The 17,277-nt window shown below is 39.7% G+C and overlaps 1 protein-coding gene across 6 annotated transcripts in view; it reads left to right on the top strand.

Moving 5' to 3' along the window:
* Window positions 1–17,277, top strand: part of CCDC171 (coiled-coil domain containing 171) — a 156,089-nt gene that overhangs the window by 29,236 nt on the left and 109,576 nt on the right. For 4 of the 6 annotated variants that reach the window (XM_086629580.1, XM_086629577.1, XM_086629579.1 and 1 more), the window contains exons 7-9: window positions 660–752; window positions 2,099–2,259; window positions 11,763–11,901. The exons of 1 other annotated variant lie outside the window; for it this stretch is intronic. In XM_086629580.1, coding sequence (XP_086485706.1) covers window positions 660–752; window positions 2,099–2,259; window positions 11,763–11,901 — 393 coding nt within the window. Of the gene's footprint in view, window positions 1–659; window positions 753–2,098; window positions 2,260–4,215; window positions 4,225–5,845; window positions 5,956–11,762; window positions 11,902–17,277 lie in introns of all 6 variants that reach the window. One more of the 6 variants, XM_086629576.1, reaches the window with a different exon arrangement.

Genomic DNA, 17,277 nt, shown 5'->3' with positions numbered 1-17,277 from the left:
GAGATCATGAACATCCTGGTAATTGCCAGACGAAAACGTAACAGAATAGTTACGGGTCAAGGAACATGGCAGTAGGTTAGTACTTTAAAACATTACGGAGTCTACAGATTTTTGTTGTAGGGAAACTATGGCTATTCTGGGGCTGCAAAGCAATCTGTTCTGGGCACCTTAACTGGAAATTAAGTGCCAAAGCCAACATATTTTTGAGGAATTCTCTATCTTCTCTGTGCTTCATCTGTCTCATAACTGAAATTGCAGATACTCTTGATATACCCCATTGTATTTTGGAACATACAGGGTGTGTTTATATTGCCTTAGGTGACAACCTTGGTGAAAAAGCAAATAGTGAGAGAATAGGTAGAATATTTAACTTGGTCTTTCTGCTTTCTGACTCCAGCTGCAGTTTTCTTGATAGTAAAAAAACGCAGCACTAACATGATGCTACATCATTTCTTTAACTAAACAGAAAATAATTTAATATTTTAGATATGTAAAGATTATATGTATTTCCTCGTACGAGTTCTCACAGTTCCAAAGTACAAGTAGCTCAGATACATCAGGTTGGTGTATGGAGTCCTAATACATCGAATGAATAAAGCAGTCTTTGTGTCGTGTTTACAATCCCTCTGGACTCAAATTTCTTCAAAACATACTTCTAGGCAGCTACAGTGAGAATAAAGAAACTGGAAGAAAACATTGAAGCAGAGCGAGCAGCACATTTGGAATCCAAATTCAATTCAGAGATCATCCAGGTAAACTTTTTGTTAAATATCTTTTAGAAGTTTACAGTAAAACAGTTGATGAAGTTGTAAAGATGAAATCTTCTGAAAATGTTGAGACCACTTACTTGCTTCTGTGAAGACACTGAACAGTTTTTTTTGCAACCAGTGTCAAAATTGTAATAGCTAATATATAAAAGGAGAGTATAGAAAAATATCTGCTTTTCAGGGAGCATCAAAGTTATTGGAATAATAATAAAATGTCACATTTGTAAGTTTGAGAATTCCCACTAGCATTTAAACAGGGAGGGGAAAGGAAACGTTTCACAATAGTTAAACACCGTACTACTGTTTAAATATCCTGCCCTGTATCTTTTGAATGGGCACTTAGACCTATTTGGAGATACAATGCATACACCCAACTTCCCTAGGAGTAAGAGCTTAATGCATCCTGAAACTGCAGTTCCAAATATAATTATTTAGAGTACATTTGAGCTTCTAACAAAGTTACGATATCTACAGTTACCAGTAAAGATGGATTAAATGGAAAAATGTAGTATATATACTTGAATATTAAGTCTTTGTATTGTTAAACTGCATCACTTGGGGTTGGACCTAGTAAGGCAATTATGGTTTATTGAGAAAAAGCTAAATTACAATTGCTTAGTAATCTCATACTAACAAACAAGCCCTTCACACTGGACTATTGAAAAAGTAAGCGAAAAAATAAAAGCATTTTCCTTTTTTTTCCCCGTATTTTCTGAGTAACAAAAATAAGTACTGCTATTCTTCAGTCAGTTATTTGCTTGTTCTCATGATCTTATCTATGTACAAGCACTTAAATTTTTTAAAGTGATGATTAAACTAGTAGAAAGGAAGGGTTTAGTTTTCTTAATTTCCTCTCTCTACTTCTACAACATACAGAAGAACTGAGAAAGTAACACTTCTTAAATGTAGAGACTTACCTTTTATGGGTGAATGGCTGCTAAGGCTTTTTTCCTTGTTCATATACATGAACAAGCTTCAAGTGTGCCTTGTGCTCAGTGGAAGTGTAGCCTTTAGTGTTAATACCACACTTTCATGAGGCTACTTAAAGAATAGAATCCCCCTGGAAAACTTTAGTAGTAACTGAAAAAGGAAAAATTCGGACACCACCAAAGCAGAATAAAAGATGCCTTTCTTTGGTCAGCGTATCTCTCTCTCTCCATTTTGAACTGTATGTATTCATACATTTTTACATGTATTCAAAGCTTTCTGTATATGTGCCTCCATGTAGAATTAATAGAATATAGTCACCTGTAAAGCAGAACATAGAACAGCATTAAAGATCATGATAGTTTTTCCTAACTTGCTTTAATTGCTTTCTTAACACTTTGTAGTTAAGAATTCGAGATCTTGAAGGAGCTTTGCAGGTGGAAAAAGCCAGCCAAGCAGGAGCTCTTTCGGATTTAGAGATGATCAAGAAAGAGTTCAAAGAGGTAGAAAATGCATATGAGAGAGAAAAACGCAATGCCCAAGAGAACTTGGAAAAGCTCAATGTGTAAGTTACCTTTTAAATTCGTTGTAAAATGGCAGTAGACAGCTTGAGTGCTGCTTCTAGTTTATGTTCACTGTAGCTTTCAGTTACTGGAAGACAACACAATCTGATGCATTTGCCAAACCAAGCCAAAGTTCAGAACATGGCATTCCACTAATATCAGATCTGTATCAGGAACCATGCATGTTATGGGTAGGTAGAGAAAATAAGTGATCTGCTATAGTTTATTTGCCGAAGCAAGAATGTAGATACTAGTACTTTTGGTAGAGTCCTGTCTCCAGTAGTGCTTGTGAGGAGTATGGGAAAACATACGTGGCAGGTTTTATAACAGTTTTTTTCTGTATACACTTAACACTGTTATGAAAATGTTATTTTCACTTCAGGGAGCTAGATGAATCTTTAAGACTTTTGTCTAGAAGTTGTGTATAATCTTTGTTTTCAGCTTTTGGATAATTCTGGAAAGTAACGAAAAATAGAAAAAGGGGTGAAGCGTGCAAGAGCACATGAAGTTTCTTCAGATTCCTTTCCTGCTCAGCACAGACTGCCGTGTCTCTTGTAACAGACGGTTTTCAGAAGAACGGCTTTGTTATATTCCCCAGGCAGATATAGGGTGCACTTTACTGAGTCATCTTCCCTGGCTGAATCAAGTATATATTGAGGTGAGAAAATGTGAGGAAGAAGGATGGTGTTGGAAAACCTCAGAGAACTGAGGAGTAGGTGAAACAGAGGATAGTAATAGGTGGAGTTTAGGAAAAGAGGAGATTTAAGAAGACTTGGAGTGCTGCACAGTGAGAAGAGACTCGAGCTAATAGAATGGGTTAGAAAAAAGACAGAGGTGGCATCTCTTTCAGTCTAGATTTATATGAGTCTGTACACATAGGTATTTATGTTGACTTATTCACACAAGCAGTAGTAGAGAACAAAAGAAACTGATTTTCCTATAAGTAAGGAAGTTTGTGGGCCTGAGAGAGTATTTCTATATGCATGGTTACAGAGATGTTTTTAGTAACACAGCTGAAACCTGTGCTGTATTATAAGCACCTTAGAATGCTTCATTAGCATAAGGCCAAAAGAAGTCCGAATGTAAGATTGTGTGTTTAGGTACACCAGCGTCATATTAAAAAATTAAAGCTTTTTTCTCAAAGAAAAAGAATCATAGAATGGCATAGGCTGGAAGGGACCTTAGAGATCATCTAATCCCACCTCCCTGTCATGGGCAGGGACACCTCTCAACTAGACCAGGCTACTCAAGGCTCCGTCCAACCTGGCCTTGAACACCTCCAGGGAGGGGGCATCCACAACTTCTCTGGGCAATTTATTCCAAAGTCTTACCACCCTCCTACTGAAGAATTTCTTCCTAGGATCTAATCTAAATCTGTTCTCCTTCAACTTAAACCCATTTCCCCTTGTCCTATCAGTGGACACTCTTGTAAAAAGTCCCTCCCCAGTCTGCCTGTAAGTTCCCTTCAGATATTGGAAGGCAGCTATTAGGTCCCCCCGAAATCTTCTCTTTTCAAGGCTGAACAATCCCAGCTCCCGCAACCTGTCCTCGTAGCAGAGGTGCTCCAGCCCCTGCATCATCTTTGTGGCCCTCCTCTGAACACGCTCCAACAGATCTATGTCTCTCTTATGGTGGGGACACCAGAACTGGACACAGTATTTGAGGTGGAGTCTCACAAGAGCAGAGTAGAGGGGGAGAATCACCTCTCTTGACCTGCTGACCACGCTTCTCTTGATACGTCCCAGGATGCGGATGGCCTTCTGGGTCGCATGAGTGCACTGCCGGCTCATGTTGAGCTTCTCATCTATAAACACCCCTAAATCCTTCTCTTCAGGGCTACTCTCATCCTACTCTGTGCCCAGTTTGTATTTGTGCCTAGGATTGGCAGGACCCAGGTGAAGGACCTTGCATTTTGACTTGTTGAAGCTCATGCAGTTTGCACTGGCTCAATTCTCAAGCCTATCAAGGTCCCTCTGGATGGCATCTCTTCCCACAAGTGAGTCCACGGCACCACATAACTTGGTGTTGTCGGCAAACTTACTGAGGGTGCACTCGATGCCGTCATCCATGTTGCTGACAAAGATGTTGAACAGCACTGGACCCAGAACAGACCCCTGAGGGACACCGCTTGACACTGATCTCCATGTAGACATCGCACCATTGACCACAACTCTTTTGAGTGCGACCATCCAGCCAATTCTTTATTCCACCGAGTGGTCCATCTGTCAAATCCGTGTCTCTCCATTTCAGAGACAAGGATGTCATGTGGGACAGTGTCAAACGCCTTGCACAAGTCCAGGAAAACGACATCCGTTGCTTTACCCACGTCAACCAGCGCTGTAGCTTTGTCGTAGAAGGCCACTAAATTAGTCAGGCACGACTTGCCCCTAGGGAAGCCATGTTGGCTGTCACCTGTTGCTCACCAGCCTAGGCTGCAGCTCCAAGGATGTCGTTGCATCTTCTGCAGCCAGGAGGAAATGGCCTGCCTTTTGTAGGTGGGGTTTAAACCTTAATTAGGCAATCCAATCAGTTCAGCCCAGCTGGGCAATCTGGGCAATAGCCACAGTCACCAACCACTTGGTTATTTTTTATGTGCCTTAGTACAGCTACCAGGAGAATCTGTTCCATGATTTTACCTGGCACAGAGGTAAGGCTGACTGGTCTGTAGTTTCCTGGGTTGTCCTTGGTCCCTTTTTTAAAGATGGGGGTTATGTTTGCCCTTTTCCAATCTGTAGGAATCTCACCAGACTGCCAGGACCTCTCAAATATGATGGCTAGTGGCCTAGCAACTTCAGCCGCCAGTTCCTTCAGGACCCGTGGATGTATTTCATCAGGTCCCATGGACTTGTGCGCCTTCAGGTTCTCTAGATGTTCCTGGACTTGATCTGCTCCTACCCTGGGTGGTTCTTCACTCTTCCAGACTCAGCCAATATCCTCTGTGATTTGGGTGGTGTGGTTCGAGTGGTTGCCAGTGAAGATTGAGGCAAAAAAGTTGTTGAAAATTTTTAAAAAATTTAAAAAAAGAAAAAGACATAATTTTTATTTTAAAAATTTGTGAAAATGTGTGAGATACATTATGATAGTAATGTGATGTGATGCTCCAGGAAGACTGCAGTCTTCACAGCTGGGAAACTGAGTAAGTGTATTTCAAGATTCTCTACAGTCGTAAAATAACATCAGTTAATTTAACTGTGATCTTGTTCTAGCTGGTTGTTTTTGATTTGAGCATTGAGTTCTATGGCAGCAACATACATGGCACTAAACTAATACCAAGTTCTTTGCCTTTCCTTGAACTGGAGAAGGCCTGTACCATTTATTTGACTTTTTGTTGTTGTTGTTTTGTTTTAAAAAAGTTTCTTTGTGTTCAAAACAGCCTTGTTCAGAGGAATGGTTGTTGGATCAGTAGTTTATGTAACAAGCTACTTCATGCTGTATGAGTTTTTGTTGTATGTAACTTCTTACACTTACAGAGAATATGATTCCTTCTTTTTGTTTGTTTTTTTTTCTTGCTGATAGGTTTCCATATTCAAGTGGTCTAGAAAATATGGAAAATTCATGTTACAGATGAAATATTTCTCTTCAATCCAGTCTCTTCTTGCACTGGTGTTCTTCCAGTGCTTGTTCTTGGACTGTTTCTTCAGTCTTCCAAGGTCCGTCTTTGTATTTGAGGTCAGATCAACCAAATCAAGCATGCTCAAGTGAAACATGGGGCTTTTTTAGTTTTTTTGGCTAATGCCTGTTAAGCTGGAGTAGTTTTCAGTCTAGAACAAATTCTCCTGTCTTGTCAACATGGCTACCATAGCATGGCTTTCTATAAGCAGTCAGAGAGCTGTTAATCTTCCAAGTATCTCCAGATACCATTTACTTCCTCCTTGTAGAAGTTTCAGGAATGTTTCTCCTGTTGTTTTTGTCCAAGCTCAAAAACTCTTATCTGTCCTTATACTATGGTTCTTACATTCTTAGAGAGAACAAGTGCGTCTGACCTGTAGCTTTTGCTTCTGAAGTTCAAGGTAATGAGATTAATGAACCACAGATACGGTTGTATTTAAGGGTGCAGTCAGTCCACCTGGGGAGTTAATAGACTTGTAGGAACTATATGTATGACTTTTGAAACTACTCAACTTTTGAAATGCAGAACTGCACTGTTTTTGATCTTTATACCTCTTTAGAAAGTGAGTGCGAGTCTGAATGCCTGGCTCACATTCAACTTCGATGCAGTCACAAATAAAGGGTTAAAATTACAGAAGATTCTGCAATGATCTGATTTTATTATTTGATGTGAAATAAATGTAGAGTCATTAATTCTGCACAAACGATTTTAAAAAATACAATAATTTGAGTGATACACATGTACCAAAAATGTAAACCACTCATCCTGCAAATGTATTAGGTCCTGAAAGGAGTGTTAATGCTTATGTTATGTAACAATCTGATTCTCAGGATTTCTAGTAGGTTTGGCATTTTGATGCTTTTTTTTGTCCATCTTCAGCTGTTCTTTTTAACTTTCATCACAACTGTTCTCTCAGGTACTCCTCTGTATTGTAGCGAATTCTTGTTTTCATGTTGCTTCAAGATGTTTTATCGTAGATATCTGTGCTCAGTAATAATTTTCAGTACGAGATCTTCTCACGAAGATTCCTTTTGGCCTCACAAAGTTCATAAAATATGAGTTCCACACCAACATTTTTTAGAACAATTTGATTGGTTGATTTCATCGTGCTAGACTCCAATCCCCCAAAGTAGTATGCATTTCATTCTGTGAATTATATTAGTTTCTCAGATGAGCAAAGACCTTTCATCTCAAGAAGTAGTCTTAAGTGGAGTACTGCCTGCACATGGAATAACGCCGTCCAGTGTGGAGCTCCACTATCCCTTTAGCTGTTGAATGTGAGCACTCTTTCAACAACTCTGTATTTTTTTCTGAACACTTAGATATTGCAAATTACACTCCACTAAGTTAGTGGCATAGATCTGAGTCTTTAAGATCTGAATTATTCTGTTGTTAGTACGAATATGTTCTGAGAATCAAGAGATGATAATAGAGATAATATTTAAGCTAATTAGAAGCATTTTTCATGGGAGCTTAAATGTCTGTTTAGGAATTTTCCAAACCATTGGAACTCTCCAAGTTTTACCATAAGATCTGCTTCCTAAATTTTAAGTAGTAACGTTAGTTCAAAATTGTCAAAATTCATAAGCAGTAATTTTCCAACCAAGTATTTGAAACACTCTTAAAGATACTTTTCTGTGTTAGATTATTCAGATCAGTATAAGGATAATGGTTAAATATTGATTGCATTGCTGTGTTCAGTAATGTTTTGTTCCTTGTGAGAATCTTTTATCTAGACATACGAAGCTATTTCTTTGAGAAGTGAATGTTTTTGAGTTTAGGGTAGTTCTGATCCATGAAAATTACATTTTGGAAAAATGGGAAGAACTCTTCAACAAAAGCTTTATCCTTAAAAAAAAAGTGTGTTGTATTATAGACTATATTTCTTTGTCTGGAATTGCTGGAGGAAATTCCTGAATGTAAGTATTTATTGCGGCGAAGACTAGGAAATACAGTTCTCACAGTTTTCCTACCAGTTGCATTAGCAACTTCAATATTAGTGCTTACAGAGAAGTAAGTATTTGTGTTCCTACAAAGCGACAAGAACCTTAAACAGCCTTCCCCTTTTTCTCTAAACTGGGTAATTCTGTTCAACACTTCTTTCCCAGGAAAGCAGATTTGCACTATTTTTGGTTTTCTTTTGGTATATAAAAAAAATTTGTGCCTACTTAACACACAGAACAAACAGATGCTTTAATTGGGTATCAGAATAAACTTTGTCTAGTATCCAAACAGTACTTTTCACTACTGGCAATCATCTGTTGATTCAGGCAATTACTTCTAGCAGCTTCCGCCAACTGACTTTTTTGAAAACAAATTATCTTCTGTGATTTCAGAGAATGCAAACCTTTCCATGAAAGTTAGCACAGTTAAACGGCTGATGACTTTCTTAATAGAGCTTGAAGAAACAGAAGCAGCCTATCCTTACGATTTTGTTAGTCCAGATACCTAAATTTCCAGAGCTCCATAAGGATAGGTACTGAAGGTCGAGCTTTATCTCAGATGGACTTCAATATACTTAGTTCCCCTGAGGTAATTACATGAGGTAGGCATGTACTGCCTCATCTGTTTCCTATGCCTTTTTTATTCTTTGAAGCACACAAGTATTAGTAACATTGGTGAATATCAGTGATTGCTTTCACTGGATCCCTTCAGAGAGAATACAAGAGCCTTTGATCTACTTACCTTTGAAGGCTGTGGTCCTTGTACTCCAGACAATGTCAGGAGCTTGGCTTTTTCTTTTAAGCCATGATTTGGCAGCCTAACGTATTTGCGCTTTCTCTGGAGGAGTCCCACGAGCTTGTCTTTAAGCCTTTGTCTTTGGAAAGTCTTGGAGACTTTAATTTGTTGTGCTAGAACACTTGTATGTCTTTTTAGCTGGACTTGATGTAGGATAAATGGTACCAAAGTTGGAAGCTATACAAGGCTATGAGAATTTATTTTCTCAGAAAAAGATGGTTGTAATAACTGAAATCAAGCAAACAGGCTTTTCTGGGTTGCATAATTTATTAATTAGCTCTGAACGCAGTAGCAATGTGTAAATTGGAAGCAACATGAGATTTGGGTCTCCTTCTGAATTTACTTTTCTTGAAGAGTGAGAGCATGACATAGAATGAATTGGAACTGCTTTTGCTGTGTTTCTGGAAGCCATGGGAGTGTAAGCTACTTTAGAGGACTAAAACACGGAAGTTCTTTCTCTAAGAATAAGAAGTAACCAGGAAAGGAAAAAAATCAGCCAGCCTGAAGCAGAAGCACAGAAGTACTTGGAGGATTGATAAAGTAGTCCTTCAGCTAAAAAGATACATTGATCTATAAGAAAAAAGTAAAAGTCAGAAAATTTCGAAGTTGGAAGAACTTTGAGCCTTTTGTGTTACTTTTAATTCTAGTGAGACACAAGTGATAGGAGAAGAGACAAAGAAATGAGACACCTGGATGTTCCCACTGCTGAGAGTTGCATCAAAGGATAGTTCAGATTGAAAGGGATTGAAGGAGATCTACAGTCGAACCTTCTACTCAAACCAGGATCAGCTATGTAATGAGGTTGCTCAGGTCTTCATCCAATTAGGTCTTGAAAACCTCCAAGAATGGAGATGGCACAACCTCTGTGGGAATCTGTTCCACTGTTTGACCATCTTTAAGGTGGAAGAAATTTCTCCGCGTTGGAACCTCTTCGGATTTCATTTGTGACTGTTGTCACTTGTCCTCTAGCCGTACATTGCTGTGAAATGACTGTCTGCATCTTCTTGATAACTTCGTTTTAGATATTGAGGGGCCTGTTACACACCCTGAAGTTACCTCTTCTCCAGCCTGAATGTACCAAGTTCCTTCAGTTCTTGCATGTACTTCAGCCTTCAGTCGTGTTGGTGACCCTCCCCTAAGCTCACTCCAACTTTTTTCCTGTGTTACGGGGAGATACGTGCTTAAAAGTGGTCATTATCTTAGATGTGTTATAATGAGTGCCAAATAAAAGGTGATTAACCACTTCCCTTCACCTTCTGGCTGTGCTGCTACTAATACAGCCCAGGATGCTGTTAGCTATCTCTACTTGTATGCCGTGCTGCTGATTTGTGGCTAGCTTGCTGTCTACCAAGATTACCAGGTCCTTTTTGACCATAGTTTCTCCCTGGCCAGTTAACAGCCATATCGCTTCAGGGAGATCTTGCTCCCTAAATTCAGATCTTTGCATATGTCATTGTTGAATCCCAAAAGGTTCGTGCTGGCTTGTTCCTCCTCCCTGTCTGAGTTCTAGGGAATGGCGGGCCTTCTCTTGGGTGTACCAGTTGTGTTGTGTCATGACCTACCCCCATGCAGTTCACTGTTACCTGCCAGCTTGGTGAAATTGCGCTCTTGACCTAATCCAAGCAATGGATAAAGATGTTAAACAGATTCTAATGCAGGCTTCTGCTGTATTCTCCTTGTTACCAGCCACTACCATCTGAGCTGTACCATCAAACCATTTTTACCAGTATTGTAGTTCACATATCTAGACTGAAGTCCTAACTCGGCTATAAAAATACTGTGTCAGACAGTGCCAAAAGCTTTCCTAAAGATGAGTTATATTTAATCTGTTTTCTGTCCTTTTGTCCACGGATCTGGTCATTTTATCTTGGAATGTAAGTGGGTTGGCCAGACATGATTTGGCCTTGGTAAATCCTCACTGACTGTTCCCAGTCACCTTTTTCTCTTTTTGAGCCCAGAAGTTTGTTCTAGAAGGACTTGCTTCATGGCCTTCCTGGGGCTGAATTGAAGCTAACTAGTCTATAGTTCCTTGGCTTGTCCTTTTGCCATTTTCCCAATAGAGGTATGATGTTTGCCTTTTGCCATTTGTCAGGGACCTCTCCCAATCTCTGCGAACCTTTCAAAGATGATGATGAGCGGTCTCGCTATGACATTGGCAAGCTTTGTCAGAACCTTTGAGTGTAGTTGAGCTGCTGTCTTTTATTTCCAGGGGTTGAGTTCTTACCGGTAGTCCCAGACTCAGTCCTCACCTACTGCTAGCAGTTGTTCTCCTCTTTGAGCCCTTTCATGATCCTAGAGGCTTGGGAGACCTTGTCAGGGAAGACTGATGCAAAAAAGGCATTGAGTATGGTGACTCTCTCCGTGTCTGCTGTTCATAAATCACCTGGTCTGTGTAGAAGCAGGCATATGTTTTCTTTCCTGCCTTAATGTAGTGGTAAAATCCCTTCTTGTTGTCTTTGTCATCCTTTGTAAACATCAATTCTGGATGAGCTTTTGGCTTTGCTGACACCATGTCTCAATCTCAGACAATCTTTCTAAATTCTTCCTTGGATTCCTGTTCCTGCTTCTATTTCTTGTATGCTGTTGTTGGGCCTTGTAGCTTTCTTGAGTTGCCTGTTTAGCCACACTAGGCTCTTCATATATCTGTTTTCCTGAGTACCAGAGGACTGACACAGTACAAGAACTGTTTGAAATTTTGGGAACAGTCTGCTGGTGGAAAAATTTGAAGTCATGCCATATTGAGTATTGTCAGCTATGTGGAAACTTTAGGAGCAAGCTTTGTACTTGAAATCAGGATTGATTAGGCAAGATATGATGCAATCTTTCTGAAGAGAGCTACTGTGTTAATTAAAATATGATTAATTCTGTTTATTATATGTAATTTGGAGGCCATATCCAAATGACCAAGTGAATTTATGACCAGAAGCCTAAAACAAGCACTGGTAAATGAAAAGAACATAACCACTTCTTGAAAAGCCATTCTTAAAAGGAGTATATAACTTCAGTTGGAAAAAAAAAAAAAGAAAAGGCAACTTCAGAAGCTATATGATGTGTTAACATGATATGTACCGTATCTATTAATTATCTTCAAAAGTATATAGTGTACTTGACGAAAGTATTTTTCATAAAAAATGTTCTAATGCTGAAACTTTCCAGATTAGAAAGACAGTGTTTCTCCACAAACCAGCAAATGAATGAGAAGATTGAGGAAAAGAAGAAGGTAATTAAAGACCTCTCTGAGAGACTAGAGAACAATGAAGAAACATGCAGAGGATTACAGGAGGAAATTGCAATGGTAAGACAAAAGGTGTGGCACTTCTTTAGGGTTTTTAAAACATACTGTGAAGGTAATCTACATTTGCTGTGCTGAGCTGTGGAAGAACTCTGCCGTTGTGTTATACTCTGATTTTACTTACCTTGTTTTGTTTTGTAAAACATAAGTAAATATAGCTAATACACTGGAGAAGCGAATTCAAACACACATTTTAAGTGATACTCCATATATTTAACTGAAGAGATATTTGCAGAAAACAGTTATTTTAAAAGTATGGCTATAAGTAAAGAGTAACTTGTGTTTGCATTCCTAGCGAAGAAGATAACTTGTAGATATAGATTATGATTCCTTGTGGAGAATGTTGTGTCTTTCTACCCAAACTTTTTTCTTCTCCAAGCTTTATTAGCTACCATTGTAGGTTTGTTTATATCTATTCCACATAACATTTTGGTTTAGTGCAAGCATTTGACTGTAAAAATTCCTTGAAAATTACTTGTTTGAAAGTGACAAAGCAGAGGTTTTTTTTTTTCATTTTGATGTGGATTTGGCATGTTGGATGTATTTTGCTGAATTACTTTCTGAAGTCTTTTTTCCTTTTAAAAGACCAGTTGGGGCCTTCCCACTGTCTCTACCCACTTCAACTTTGAAAAACAATTTCGCCATCTTGTTGCATAGCAGCAGGGACAAAGCAAAGACGTTAAGATATCTAGAAAACCTTCTCTCCTTCTGTTGCGTGGTAGTATTTGCAGTATTTCTATACTTAGCCAATGTAAACTCTTTATGATACTGGATTGCAAGTTTCTCCTCTTTTGGAGCTGTGAGAATGGAAGGTATATGTAGTGGTTTTAGGCTGATCCAGCAACTAAAACTCACACAGTCTCTCCTTCTCCAGTAAAGTAGAGAGGAGAGAAAAAAAACCAAAGGGACTGAGGGTTGAGACAAGAACAGAGGGAGCACCCACCAACCATGGTCCTGGGCAAAACAGGCAGAGCTTTTCTCAAAGCAAAACAGTTTATTAATGATTACTTAGAAGGACAAAGGGAAACAAAAACCGATTACTTGAGAGGACAGAAAGAAACAAAACCAGATCTTAAAACTGACACCTTCCCCCCGCCCCCTCCTTTTCCTCCCGGCTCTACCTCCTCCCCCCAGCAGCACAGGGAGCAGGGACTGGGGGAGTGCAGGTCAGTTCATTCCGTGCTGTTACTGCTGCTTCTTTCTTAAAGGAGGAGTCCTTACACCCTTTTCCCCTGCTCCAATGGATCCCTTACCCACGAGGAAAAATCCACAAACTTCTCCAGCGTGAGTCCAGCCCACTGGAAACAATCCTTCCCCACGGATTGCTCCGGTGTGGGCTTTACCACAGTCTCGGGTACTTAGGGAGCTGTAGCCACTCGCTCCGGCGTGGGTCGTCACGCAGACTCCAGATGCCTCTCTGCCTCGTCGTGCACCCCAACACGACCATCCTCAGGCTCAGGCATCTTCTCCCCACGGGCTGCGAGTGGGTCTCTGCTCCACCGAGGCCGTCCTGGTTGCAGGGGGGCCGCCTGCCATCTCACCACCAGCCGCAGGGGAAACTCGGCTCCGGCACCTCCTCCCGCTCCATCCTCACTGACCTGCTGTCGATGCGGCTGTTTCTCTCAGATCTCAGTCCTCTCCAGGTGAACTCAGCCCAGTGGGCACCCTGGGAGTGGGGTGCCCCCGAGTTCCCCAGCCGGCTCCGCCGCCGCCATTCTCCGTGGGCGGCGCCGGCCCGACGCAGGCAGCCGCCTGGCCGGGAGCCAGGGAGCGGGGGCAGTGCCCTCCTCCCTTCTCTTCTTGATCCTGGGCAAAGCACCTTTTCCGGTTCCCTTGTCCTGACTTAAATAGGGCAATTCGCAGAGGCGCCCTATTGGCTCAACCCCGAGGGGGATGGCAGTCTGATCTGGTGGCCGGAACTAAGCCTAACCCGGTTCCAAGACCGGGGAGGTCGCAGGGAGCAAAACCCCTCTCCTGCCACCAGAACCACTCCCCCCTCCACATCAAACCATGACAGTATATGTGATCTGTTCTGTGCTGCTGAGAAGTGTTGTGCTGATGAGTGAGCAGGAGCAGAGGACCCACCTCAGAGGATCTTCAGACATGTTGGTGTCTTCTGTTCACTTGATGTTGTTCCATACCTTGTCTTACTGTTATCCACTTCCCAGACAGACTGATAACTAATAAATTGAAGAAAACTCAAATCAAAACCCCCTCTTCCTTCTGGGCAAATCACAGCTTCTTCCATGCAAGCATTTGTGTATTAAAAGTCATTCGATGGCGTAGTTACTGTGAAAAAGTCATCTTACTGGACGCAAAGGAATATGAAGAGACAAAAGCAACTGTCTGCCCTAACTACAGTCAGTAATGATTGCTATTTATTAATTAAAAATACCATTCTGAGCTGAAAAATTTCTACTAGCAACCTTGACTGCTTGTTAGGTATCGCTGCGATAGTTTTCCTTTTTGTTTTGTGTTCCTTAGTAAAATGTATGTTATACCTGACAAGAATTCAGGACAAAATTCTGTTCATGATCAAATTCTCTGGAAATGGCGACAGTATTAAGTGGTGTACTCAAAATGAACATCACATTACTGAAAGGTAAAAAGCAGAATAGATTGTCTAGGTTAAAAGAACTGTCTTGTTCCTAGAGCCAGTTGTTTTAATTGTTGTACTGGAGTGATTTCAAACCACAAGACTGTCTTGAACAGGTAATAAAAATACTCATTTTCTGAAGAGTTGTATTAGTGGTCCCCTATGGGATTACGTTTTTATCACTTTGGATGGCTTTGTATTTTTCCTTAAGACTTTTATATTTGTTTGGGAAGCAGGAGTGCCTGTGTGTGGTCTTGTTTACTCAGTTTGGACAGCTTTTTGTTATTTTTCTTCCCAAAATGAAAAAGAAGACTCCTCTAGTAGAAACTAAGTATGGATAACGTTTCTTTAGCTGTTGTTAGGCTTCCCTATACCCATACTGAAATTGTGTAGAAATGTCAGTGTGTTCTCTTCCCTTCACTTCCCCCTACTGCTTTCTTGATCTAGTAATTACTTTCTTATGTTTTGTACTGTCATTAGACATCCTGAATATGTCCTTTCCACTCCAGTCTGATAATCTTATATTGGCTTCTCACTGTTCTGCTCTAATAGAAGATAATGTTTTTGTTTGTAAAATATTTGGGAAATATAAGTAGTGAGGGCTCCTTGTTTTTAGATAAGCAGACTTATGCAGGGACAAAATACATTCTTTGGAAACTTTGTATGAAAAAGAAGATTTTTATTTTTTTATGGCTCAGTTGAATGTATAGTAAAGTAGTTATCCTGCTTTTAATTTTAAATATCAGCATGTGGCAGAAGTTTACCAGAAATTTGCATGGATCAAATGGGATAGGATCTGTTGGTATCAAACGAAACTGCTTATGAATGTTCAGCGTGAGCAGGCTCTCAAGATTTCCATTATGTTTTTTCTGAGAAAATTGGTCTCAAGCTTGTCATTATTTCCACCTAGGGTTTTTAAAAATTTTTGTCTTGAAGAATAGGAGTTTGGAAGAATGGCCATTGTGATTCGAAACTTGTTTTAAATTCAAACTGCCCCAGCTGTATTCCTGCTCTGTGGAATAAGAGATGTCTTTAATAGTTTTGAAAGTTACTCAGGATATTTACATTTCTGTGTGCCTAGTAGTGGATGGTCTTTAGTTCTTACTACCAGACAAGTGGGAGACATTGAGCCTTTATTATGTGAGAAATGTATATTGAAATTTGGGGAACTTGCCTATTCACCAGAATGCATATTAGGAAATTGAAGTCATTAAAAATAGTGTATTATAGTATAAATTCCTTTAATTTGGAAGAACTGTGTATTCATTTCCTCCGCTTTGTATAGATACTATCAGGAGTAGCATAGTCAGTGTACAAGTAGTGTGATAGATGACACTCAGAGGCTGTCTGTTTCTGTGTGGCATTAAAGTCTTTCTCATACAGCCATGCATGCAGCATCTTGACTGTCTGTAATTGTCTTGTATATGGCCGTAAGAAGAAAGTCAGAGCAGAAACGTTTCAAAATCTCCTTCCTGGACACAAGCATTAACCGATGTTCTTTACAGAAGTGACTGAAGTATTGACTGAGCTGACAAGGAAGCACCCTGAAGATTATAATTCTGTTCTTCAAATTCTGTGGAGTGGAGTCTGCTACTCGGTGGCAAAGACCTAAATCTCATCTTGGTGATTTATTGTGAACAGGACTTTTTCTTTCATTTTAAAAAAACTGAGACACAGTCTTCATTAATTTTGTGCTAAGAATTGTTAAATGTTATCTTGATTCGTGCTTTGATTGCCTTAATTCAGAGGTGGAGTGCTCCTACTCAGATGCTACTTCTGTTATCGTCCTAATTTAAGAAGACCAGTCAGTCTGAAGCATATGCTTAAATGATCTTCTACAAAGAAACCGATTTTCTAATTTATTCTGAAAGTGGAGAGGTCACTCTAACTGTGATGTCCCAGTGCTTGAAGACAGGCATGTAAAAAATGGTTTCAAAGTTGCCAGTTCTCGAAAATCTTTTTCTCACTAAAAAAAAAAACAAACCTGAAAAACCAAAGGGATACTTCATAACGTTCCCTCCCACCAAAAGGTTTTTACAAATGTCTCTTTAGGGGACTAAAATAGTTCCATATACAACTTGAGCATTTTTGATTAATTTTATTTCAGATAATTAAACCTGAGACACTAAATTTCTTGAGAAATTGTATTTAATTTGCATGTGGCTAGACACTTTTTGAAGACCCCTTATTGGCAAGATCTTTGGAAAGTTCTAGCTAATATAAGAAAATAAAGAAACTCTTATGAGTGTTTAATAGTTAGATAACTTGAGTGAAAATAAATAGTAGCCTAAGGAAGGAGATTTTCAGTGAGGGTTTGGTTTTGTTTTGATTTTTTTATTTTGTGGCGGCTTTTGGAAAGTGCCGAAAAATCAATGGACTTTATTTCTGTCCTGGAACAGGTGATGGATTGACACCAATATTGAGTACTGGTAGTTAAGGAAAATATCTCTGCAACCAGGGTAGTAGGGGATTACTCAAATAAATGCAAATACCCTACTTCTGGAAGATTAGCATAATTCTGATAGTGGGTGGAATAGTTCTTATAAATAGTAGGTTTTCCTAACAATTCTGGCTATCTTTACAGTTAAGGATACAAAGCATTTGGAAAAAAGGTTTTCCCCTGGTTGGAACCTCCAGGAGTTGTAATGAAAAATACTTGGCTTCTATTAAATTTCTTTAAAAGTGCCGTTGTGTTATAAGTGGATGGTTAAGTAAATATGTTGCCAAACACATTTTTCTACCAAATATTCTTTTGTCCTCAAGGGATGTTTTGTGATAATGGG

The sequence above is a fragment of the Tauraco erythrolophus genome, chromosome Z, assembly GCF_009769465.1.
Source record: "Tauraco erythrolophus isolate bTauEry1 chromosome Z, bTauEry1.pri, whole genome shotgun sequence".
NCBI lineage: Eukaryota > Metazoa > Chordata > Aves > Musophagiformes > Musophagidae > Tauraco > Tauraco erythrolophus.
Note: the sequence above shows the minus strand (reverse complement) of the source record. Positions and strands in the feature narration are given on the sequence as shown.